The sequence below is a fragment of the Watersipora subatra genome, chromosome 10 (genome assembly GCF_963576615.1).
Source record: "Watersipora subatra chromosome 10, tzWatSuba1.1, whole genome shotgun sequence".
NCBI classification, from domain to species: domain Eukaryota; kingdom Metazoa; phylum Bryozoa; class Gymnolaemata; order Cheilostomatida; family Watersiporidae; genus Watersipora; species Watersipora subatra.
In genome coordinates, this window is record NC_088717.1 from 47,393,929 (window position 1) to 47,405,654 (window position 11,726).

Sequence of the window (11,726 nt, forward strand, 5' to 3'; positions counted from 1 at the left end):
AATCTCCTGTGAGGTAACAAGCATCACATTAAAAAATGACAGGAATATAGGAGGAAAGATCAATTTAACCTGCCAGTTTACCAGACATTGCCTAGTAACGTTTACAATTTGCGTGTAAATATCTGTTCCTTACCTAATACCCTGTCCAACGAGTAATTCAAGATCTATCATGAGAAAAATCATATCAAACAGTACTAAAAACTGTAAGACAAGTTATATGAACCAGGCAGTGCAAGACAAGTTGTGTAAACCCAATATCAAACACGGCAAGTTAATTTTAACAACAAATACTAAACACTGTTAGATTAGTATGCACCAATATGTAGCCCTGAAAGATGATTTTTATCCATCAATACCATGTACTGTACCACAACTTGGATCGACTCAAAGTTACCAGCGTAAGACAAGTGGTACAGTCAACTCTCGACGCAATACAATACAGTTATACATAATGTATATATTTAATTCGTTTCACAACTCAAAAGAAAAGCATTTAAACAGAAACGAATTTAAACGAAAATATTATATATAAAGCATGCAAAAAGAATGTGTAAAAACAAATCCAATGTGTAAACAAAATTAATACAGTAACAATAAATAAAATGAGGTCATTTACTGTCACTTAAGCTTAGAGACATTAGAGACACGTAAACAGAAGTAATACTTGACAATGCATAGCCTACTCCATAGAGCGATGATAGAAATAAACAGCAAAATTTGTATTAATATAAGCTAGAAGAGTTTTAACTAATTCAGCTTATATATTTTTAAAATTTAACACTTTATTTCTAATTTCTACCAGCTTTTTAAAAGACCGTAATGTTTTGAGAAACATCAGATGCCAAATATTGCAATTACTTCGAAGGTCAAGACAAATATCTACTTAGCATGTCCAAAACTAGAATAGAATTGACTATAAACCAGGACATGACCGTGAAAACATAACACTAATGTTGACCTAATAATCGCTGTACTGACCCCTGGCAGACAACCAATCAGCTATAATGGAAACTGAAAGATGGAAAAAAGCCTGAATGAGAGACTGCTTCGATAACTGATATAGGTTAACGAAATTTTGAGTAGCCAAAGATGAACCTGTCAGAGCACACCTAGAGCTCATACAATTAATTTTTTGTTCCTTCCTTTATGCTATAGTGCTTGAAAATGCTTACCGACTGAGCCCATAGACAAGCAGTTGACTGTACTTGGCAGAATAAAATATGTCAAAGGTATACAGTTTGTGTCTTTTTTCTACAACAAACACTGATCAGCTTTTATCTTCAACATAAATAGCGACAGAAGCAATAGCCTTTTGATGTCAAACTACTACATCGGCCTACATAATGTACGTATGTATATGTACTACTATATTGACATGCATAATGTACGTATGTACGTATGTACACATGTACATATTAATTGTTTGTCTGGCTGATGCCACATTCAGCATTTTACTTAGCTTCAAAATGAAGCGGTATGGAATTCGAGCGGTGTAGTAGTAGCGTACTTGCCTTTAAATTTGATGCCCTGGGTTCGATTGCCATGTGAGGTGATTTTTTTCTAAAGCTCTTTGCGTAGCACTCTTATTATCCATCGTTTTTTTGATGTCATCAAGCCGTTTGCACATGCACTCGTTCATGAAAAATCCCCCATATTTGTAAAAAACGATCGTTTTTCTTTTGTTTACTAGTACTTTTTCATTTTGTTTTGATAAAATGCAAACAAAAGCATCATTTTCAAAAGATCATTGCAAAAGGTTTGTGTTTTTAACGATAAAATTGTCTATAAAGATGGCCGACAATGATGCAATGACGTCACGCAAAAACGAAGGATAGTAGATTTTTAAAATTCTTACAAGATTTTCCCGCGCAAAAATTTTTTTTCTCTATTTTTTATTCATTAAGTTTGAATTATTTAAACACCGAGTTCAATATTAACAATCTGCAAAACTTTCTAAAAGTAACTCATAAAACCAATCGTTTTATAGATGATAGAGTTTGCTGCTGATCTTTTTTCTTAGTTCAACTATCATAAACTAAAACTCATCCTAGCTTATTTTCCTTAGAACATTAAGACTGACAAGTAAATAATTTTCATGTAATGGAAAACCATTTTTGACCATATAATATGTAGAATTTCTGCACACCTTTGTGCTAAGAAAGCAGCGCTTTACTAAAGTGTAAAAAATCTTTCGCTTCTGGATTTCATACATGCTGTTGCACAGTAATGAAAATGGGTTTTATTCTTTGACACAAACTTTCAGTTGTTTGTAAGAACAATACACAAGAGTCTTTCACGATCATAACACAGAGGAAGCTTTTGTGAAACCAATTTTATATTTTCACTTGTTAATAGATACTTGATTAATGCTACCTTCAATGAATATGTTTAAATAATGCGAATACATTTTATATCAGAATAAATGTTGTTGGTCAGTATTGTCTAAATAACTCAAATTGATAATCCAGAGATACATAAGATAAATAATGGCAAGACAAAGGCGTGATTCAAGGACAGCTTCCTCAGAAAACCATTAGCCTAGTTGCTCGTAACCACTACATGCAAATAGGGTTAGGCAAATGGGGAGCATTGTGCTCACTCGCGTACTGACATAGTAAGTGGCCACAGGAAGCAACATGCAAAGGTGCGAATTTCAGCCAATTAGTTATAAAAAAACATACAATGGGCTATTAATGTACTTGTCTAGTGTATTTATTTAGTCCAACATGTAAATCTCAGAAGGTACAGCAGACAGCAACTGGGTTTTAGCCCTAACACTACATGGCTTTCTAGATATTGTAAACTGTGCTCACTTGGCTACTCACTCCAAAAGTAATCTAATTAACTGGTTGTTCATTAGCTACTAGGCCTATACAAAAACAAAATATATTAAGCTTTACAACTAGTTATTGGTCAGTATCAGTGATACGCTCTTAGTAATTGGAGTGACCTACTTATATGGAAGTACATGTACATGAAATCAGAACTGGAGAGTAAAAAAGCTCCTAGAGCACATACATGGTTAAAAAGATGCTTTACACACAAATCTTAGATATACATTAGCTAAAAACCTTTATGCTAAAACTCAACCTGTACATAGTGAACTGGCATTGAGCATCAAACTGAAACTGGTGTGAATACTTTTTTGGAGACTAAGTTACTAAACGGTTAACGAGCACGTAATTAAATGATCATAAAAGTTTGTTTTTAAATAACTACAAAAACACAATAACAAACCAGCCCTAACGAAAAACAGTGAATAATAAACAACGTTCAGGTCAAAATAATAAAGCTAACTGTTAGACGTTTGATATGCATTGCCGAGGACAATGACGACTAGTTTCAAATAAAAAATAACACCACTAAAGTAACTGTAGGAGTTATCATACAAGCAAACACTGATATGGGAAAAAAAGGTCAATAAATCTAACTGTCATGGCAAATAACATATAAAAACGTTAAACGACATATTATATTATTTAAAACGGCCAATATAGGAGGAAAATATAAACACGAATCGCTAAACCTGAAGCGACTAGTAGGCCTCAGAGCCGTACAGCTTCACAAGTGAAGCTCTGAAGCTATACGGCTGCGGTAGGCCATTGAACTAAAAACCCCTTTTTAAGGCAACCTGACACCTTAAGACTTAGGGGTTTTAAGTTCAATGCGGTAGGCCTTATGCAGCGTCCAAATGGAAAGTCTATGGTTTAAGGTTATATTGGGTAGTGGTCGGAATAGTCATAACACAAGCTTTGCAGTATGCTGAAAAGAACAGAGAACGATAATAGCGACGAGCAAAACGAATGTACAGTAGAGATTTGAAGTTTGCATATACATCGTATGGGAAATAGAGATTTAGTCGAAAAACTAATGGTCGAAACCGCTGTTGCCGACAGGCTATTTGTCGAATTCGTAGACTATTAGTCGAAATTTAAGACTATTTGTCGAATTCATAGACTATTTGTCGAATTCATAGACTATTTGTCGAAATTGAAGACTATTGGTCGAAGTATTCAAATATTTTCGCAGAAAATGTTATTTTATTAAGAGAGCACAACTCTAAGTACAAACAAGCCGCTTGCAGTTACAGTACTGCCATATCTTCTGATTTTGATAGTTGCTAGTTAATATGATTATTAGGGTTGTGGCTCATTAAAATAGTGTTGAGTAAATGTGTACTAGCAACAATCTTATTGCATCTACAGCTGCACAATTTGCAGTAGGCGATTCTCCCTTACATCAATACTACTTATTGAACATAAGGAAATACCAGCAGCTGTACTCCATGTATGCTGTGATAGTAAAAGTACCGAATGCATATACACTGCATGGTTGTGAAATGCTCACTACTGCACTGCTGCAAAATTATTGCAACTTATTTTACATCTTGTCATTTATAAGGACTTATCCATCTACTGTAATAGTTTTTTGTCATGGCCACAACCTTAATTATTGTATACGTGTCATTTGACTTCACAGTACAAGATTATATTATCACAACATAAATATATATACAAATATATTTTAGTATGTATACATTGTAAATTAAAACATCTTATACAATGTATGGGATGTTATGTCATGTCGCATGTTATGTCATGCTGCACCCACATGTCATTTGGGTGCGGCATCGAGGCTTTAAGGTAGTCATGACTGTAGCCTTGAGCAGAAAATCTTTGAGACTTTATATGCTGATTTACCATAAACATAAACACTGCAAAAATAATGTATTACAATGGTAGCTCACAAAATTTGAGATAGATTCAGTTAAAGTTACAGCCAAACAATAGAACATATGTTATGTTTCATTTAAGGCTGATGTACTGAAAATCACTAAAACTGAGTAACTTGATAGTATCTATCATTTTTATTCAGAATTTTCAAGCAGATTAAACATGCCAATAAAACTTTATATATTTCAACTCTATTGCTTTCATTTAACAAAAACCTAACACATGTTTATAGTTCGTGAAAAAGATAAATATAGAGAAAGTGTTAAGAGTTGTTGAGCATTGATTTCAAATGCTCAACAAACTCAAACAAGGAAAAGTGTAAACCCTGAGATGACTTCCCAGTGGTTTGAGCCAAAATCTATTTATAGCTGGCTCTTTGCTTTGAGCTATTCTTGCATTGTTTCTCAGATGTTTCCCAAATGTGTTGCACAACAAGACTGAGATCAGATATTAAACTTCAATGAACATTTTGGAGACATGCAATGATTGACAAGTCTACTTCGAGTTTTGGGATTAGAGCTAAGTTAGCTAGTAACTCTTTGTAATCATAGAACAAAGAGAACTTTCATTTAAGTGTGTGTGTGTGTGTGTGTGTGTGTGTGTGTGTGTGTGTGTGTGTTTTATTTCACCTTTAAAGATTACACAATTGAATTAATACTCGAGACAAAATATAATTAACCAATGCGTGAAAAAAATAACAATAAGTAAGAAATGATGATGGGGCCCATTGCAAAATGGCAAAGCCAGTGGTACGCGAGCCCGAGTCAGCAGCACAAAAACCAGACCGTAACACTCACTCTCCAGACTGGAGATGGTGCCTCAGTTCCACCTTATATTTACCGAGACATTTTATTGATCTTATTGAATTAGGTAGTCGATTCCACAGCGCAGGTGTTGCAAAGTTTGAGGATCGTTGACCGGCTAAAGTTAGATGATTAGGTACGGGAAGAGAAAGTAATTGATGACGAGTATTATAAAATGGTAGTGCTGGATCACATTTTGAGTAAAATAATTTATGGGCTTGAATAAGCAACTTATATTTATGCAATTTATCAATAGTTAAAATATCAGAGGTTTTAAATAAATCGTTTGTTGGAAATCCAAATGGCTTACGGTTAATGATTCTGACAATTTTCTTTTGAAACTGTATTATTTTGCTAAGATGAATTTTGGATGCATTGCCATAAGTTTCTATTGAATAGCATAATTTGGAGTGAATAAGTGTGTAATAAAGCATAATCAGCAATTTTTTTGGAATGAAAGCACTTATGCGGTAAAAGATGCCTGATATAGGCCGTAAATCTAATAAAAGCTTACGAGCGTGGGAAGACCAGTTCAAATTTTTATCAATTGACACTCCAAGAAATTTGACTTCATCAATTGCTTTAATAAAAGTGTTATTAAAAAGAATAGGCTGATCAAATTTAATTTTGCTCTGGTAATTTTTAAAAACAGTAAAACAGGTTTTGTCAAAGTTAATGGTTAATTTGTTCGTTTGACACCAATCAGCTAGTTTTTCAAGATCAGATTGGACTTTAGGTAAATCGTCGTTTAGGTTCTTTGAACTCATAAACAAATTGGTATCATCAGCATACAATATAGGAGTTAGATGAGTTAAACAATCACAAAGATCATTTATGTAAATTAAGAATAAAGTCGGGCCTAGCACCGAGCCCTGAGGTACGCCACAAGTCAAATTGTCAGCGTTAGAAAAAGTATCATTAATTTTTGTTGTTTGGGTTCGGCGGGTTAAATAGCTTTGTATCCATCTGATGGTTAACTCACTAAAATTAAATTGCTCTAGTTTTTTAAATAATATTGCGTGATCGATCGTATCAAAGGCCTTCCTGAAATCTATAAAAATTCCTATAACACATTCACTTCGGTCAAACGATTCTAGAATTTGGTTAGTAAAAGTTGAGATGGCATCAGATGTGCCTCTAGCTCTTCTGAATCCAAATTGGTTTTTATATAAAAGTGATTTATTTTCTAAATAATCAACAATTTGTTGATTAACAAGTTTTTCCAATATTTTACTAAAGACTGGTAGAATTGAAATTGGACGAAAATTACCGCATTCATTTAAAGAACCCCCTTTGTGCAAAGGTAATATTTTAGCTTTTTTAAGTGCATCAGGTACCTTCCCAGTCTCTAGTGATTTGTTAAAAATCTTACATAAAGGGTAAGCAATACTCTGTGAAACCGATTTCATAAATTTAGCAGAAATTTGATCTAGGCCAGAGGCCTTGTTTGAATTTATTGTATCTACAATTTTTAATAAACCAGTTATATCGATGTATTGGAATTCAAAAGCTACACCAGCATTATTTTCAAGCCACAATGCTTGATTTTGGATAGGGGGTTGAGGTACTAAGTTTACAAATTTCAAGGCCAGTCTTTTACCAATATTACTAAAAAAGGAATTGAGCTCATTAGCTTTTTCAACATCCGTTATGGCTAGTTCATCAGGATTAAGATAACAACTCAGTTTAGAAGGCTGTTTATGGCTATTTGTCTTTTGTTTTCCTAGAAGCTCATAGTTTACAAGCTGCCAAATCTGCTTTGAGCTGGTGCAGCTATTGAAAGCTTGCGAAAAATAATTATATTTGGAGTCCCTCAAATTCCTGCTAACATCGTTTCTAAGTTTGTTATATTGGCACTTCAATTTTAAATTAAGTGGGTTAGATTGAAGTTTTCTATGAAGACGATATTTCTTTTTAATGCTCAACAAAAGGTTTTCAGTCATCCATGGCTTTAAGAAAGTTTGATTAGATTTAGTGTTTACTGATTTTTGGTATTTACATTTCTGGGAAGTAGTTAAAAAGAGTTGCCATAATTTTACTCACAGCTGTACACAATCTGACCAGCTTAATATTTATGAAAAGAGAAGAAGTAGAAGATTTTGAGTGGATGTATTACACCAACTTTGTACTGTTTCAAAGACAAAGCAAATTAATTAAGTTGCAATAATGAAGAAAGATTGGCCATTTATCGAGATATAAATTCAAGCGGCAATATCCTATAGTGTAACAGTTTAACAGTAGCAGAATGGCAAGGAAGATGGCAAGTAAGAAAGATTTTTGTGCACATTGTGAAGGACTTGTTACAAAGAGAAACAGAGCTTTTGCTTGTGATAATTGTAATTTATGGGTACATCTAAAGTGTACTGCCTTCACGTTGAAAGTCTATCAGGAAGTTGTGAAAGGAGATAGTGAAGTAGACTTTGTTTGCAATAGATGTGTGGTAAGCGTTCCTGACTTGTCATTACCTGTAATAGGTGTACTTATACTTGCTTGCACTTGTAACGCAGACCTTCCTAAGGTACATGTTCTTTTTAAATTAATAAAAGTTTTAAATTTCCATAAAGTTATCAAAAATGTATAAACATAAATTAGGGAAACAAATCTTCACGAGCCAAATGTCGTTAAAAACATTGTGTCGCAAAAGGCATGACTTTTCGTTATTAGCTACATCTGGTATACATTTCAAACAAACTTATTACAGCAAAAAGTAAATAGTGTCAAAAATTCAATTTTTACAAGTGATGGAAAAACTTGGTTTTGCCATCTACGACCACCACTGGTAAAATAAAACGTAGATTCATTATCACTTTACAAAAGTTCATGGAGTTGCCATTTGTAAAGTTTAAATCACAGAGTATGATTTACCAGACAAAATATAGACCAGACTATTTACCTGTGAGTAACCTAGACTGTAAATTGATTTGCTGATATCAACCTTGCTAATCTTTGCTAAGCGTATGTTAACATATTAACATACGCTTGAACTAAAGGTTATTTATTGTGATTTATTTACTTAGAAAACTGTGAAAATGTCAATTAACCAACAAAAGACATAAATCAGAGCAAAGCAAATTATATAATTATTATGTTTATGGCAAGTATGTTATATACATGTACACACATACAAAAATCATCAGGGAAATTGCATGATAGATCGAGATTTTCTAGGTTTATCTGAAAAACTGAATTTATTGCCCAATATCTTTGCTTTTTCAGACTGCTGGTGAAGAAACATCTGAATCGGTAGTAAAAAGTAAACTGAAGCACTTATGCAGTTCAGCACGATCAAGTCGTACTAATGAAGAATTACGGTAAATTGTTAATATTATTATTATTCATTTAAAGTTTTAGCACTACTCATTTTAAGTGCTTGTGTATGAAATTATATTTCCATTAAACTCAACCGTCTAGTACTTATAATTATTGTAGCCATTAGCCAAGTTTAGATTTTTTCTTCAACAGGTTAACATGCCCAGATGTAAGCTCATTGCATCATCAGACATTCAATTTTGACCCACCACCTAACTTTGAGGAATTGTAAGTATAATTGAAATGTTTTAACCTAAACTGTACATCAGGTTAACATTTTGGTTACCTACATTCAACTGTAGGTAACCAAAATAATATTCAACCAAATTCATCTGAACTTCAAAACAATTGCCTAATTTATCAAAAGGATTTCTATAATTAATATAATATGTTATTAGTATATCTTATTATAACAAAATAAAATTGAAGCGCACACATATATAAATGATAATGAGCATGATCCGGTAAATCTTTGGTTTGGTACTATATACATAAAAAAATAAAATATCACACTGTAGCTTATTGAAATTATAGTTATTGAACTTGTTATAAAAAACCTTAAAGGATTACACGTTTTTCACTGTAAGTTCAAATGTGGGAAATTGAATTGCTCAGAACTAATCAAAATAAGATTCTTATTACCTTTGATTTCTTTAGAAAGCAGAAAATGTGGTATACGCCTCCCCCAGCAAACTGGATAAGTGATGACATACCAGCTTCATGCAGGTCTAATGTAATTAGTGAAACGCAAAGTCAACCTTATACAAGTGTGGAAAAAGAGTAAGTTGAAAAATAACTTATTAAATTTTTTTTAAACTTGTTTTTAGTAATATATTATTTTGTGTTGCAACTGTTTTATCTGTTTGTCAAATAGCTCTAATATTTTTATATATAGTATCCCAGTAACATCCACAACCGGTGATGGGCAGATAAATGTGTGTTCTCGTGGTACATCGGCATCTACTCCACAGTCACAAGGTAAAATAAGACAAGTACATCATTTTAATCATTATACAAACCTATGTAATTAAATGTTAACCTAAATGTACATGTTTGTTGGACACTACATAGTAAATATCTAATGTAGCTATGCTTACTATACATATAGACCCTGTCATTTTGTGTGTGCACGCAGTTACTCTCAAATGTGCTTTTATCAGTTTGTTAGCTGCTATCAATTCACTTCAATCTGATTCAGTTTGAACACATTATGCGCTGCATGTTTACCAATTGCATCTTGCAAATGAAGTTTGTAGAATAGCCCATCCCACTTCTACAAAATAGCATTTCTGTACTTATATTGTAATCACGTTGAAAATATTTTTGTTGATTTTTTGGAAGTCACCTTCGCTATCCTAATAAGATTCTAGCACACTGGAGGGTAACCACAGTACCTAATGTTATCACACTCAAGCAAGATATTTTTTTCTTGTGACGATTACTCTAGTTTTATTTGTAGAAAGCAATGCAACAGCAGAATCCATGACACCGTCATTGATATTAACACAATCACTAAATCCTCCATCCGCAAGAGATGAAGAGTAAGTATAATATAAAACAATATTATAATTGAATTTAGGATGCTTGACTTACTAAATCTACACTCCGCAGTTTTGTACTCATATGACGTCAAAATTGTAAAAGCTGATTCCTATGCAGACCACATCTTGATATCAAGTCATTTGTTAAAACATTTTTTATAAAATTCGACATGTATATGCTATGAGACAAGATCATCTAATTTATATTTTACTTGCTATCACAAAGTTTGTTGTCTTTCAATTATCCTACCGTATAATTTTAGTCCATGTTGACCATAATGACAATTTATTACAGATCCTTAAGACAGCATACGTCATTATCACTAGCCAACAAAACACAGAATGACCACTTGAATTTAATAGATAGCAACCAGTCACAGCCACATCCTCGATCAGAGAGAAAAAGGTGAGATTGAGAAGTTAATGAACTAAAACATTCTGCAATGTTTTTTTATTTTTAGAATTGATTAATAACTTTGGGTTATCATCTTGATGCTTACTAAAATTCACATGATCAATTTATTCAAAATTGAGTACTATTTGAACTAAAAAGGAAATTATGTATGATGTGCAGGCAATAATATAATAGTTTGCAGAAAAATTAAATCATAATGATGACTCATTTACATGTATTTCATGGTAGAGCAAGTGCCAGATGGTAACTTAAACTATTGTATGACGGTTAATTGTCATCTGCACTTCATACAGGTCATATACAGTTTTAAATGCCCGCTATAAACACGGTGAACACTATAAACCTAGAAGCAGATTCAGGACAGATCAACGTGAGAGATCAAGGAGCAGAACTAGGGCTGGTGAATGCTATAAATCTAGGAGCAGATTCAGGACAGATCAACGTGAGAGATCAAGGAGCAGAACTAGGGCTGGTGAATGCTATAAATCTAGGAGCAGATTCAGGACAGATCAAAGTGAGAGATCAAGGAGCAGATTCAGGAATGATCAACGTGAGAGATCAAGGAGCAGAACTAGGGCTGGTGAACGCTATAAAATTAGGAGCAGATTCAGGACAGATCAACGTGAGAGATCAAGGAGCAGATTCAGGACAGATCAACATGAGAGATCAAGGAGCAGAACTAGGGCTGGTGAACGCTATAAAATTAGGAGCAGATTCAGGAATGATCAACGTGAGAGATCAAGGAGCAGAACTAGGGCTGGTGATCACTATAAATCTAGGAGCAGATTCAGGACAGATCAACGTGAGAGATCAAGGAGCAGATTCAGGACAGATCAACGTGAGAGATCAAGGAGCAGATTCAGGACAGATCAACGTGAGAGATCCAGAAGCAGAACCAGGGCAACTAAACTCTATAGAACAGTGA

At 33.5% G+C, this 11,726-nt stretch overlaps 1 protein-coding gene across 1 annotated transcript; it reads left to right on the forward strand.

Moving 5' to 3' along the window:
- The first annotated feature begins 11,111 nt into the window (after window positions 1–11,111).
- LOC137407157 (circumsporozoite protein-like) lies at window positions 11,112–11,726 on the forward strand. Its single transcript, XM_068093758.1, has one exon. The coding sequence runs from the start codon at window positions 11,112–11,114 to the stop codon at window positions 11,724–11,726; it is 615 nt and encodes a 204-aa protein (XP_067949859.1).

Coding starts and splice junctions, on each gene's coding strand:
- LOC137407157 (XM_068093758.1), top strand. CDS start 11,112: ATGCCCGCTATAAACACGGTGAACACTATAAACCTAGAAGCAGATTCA.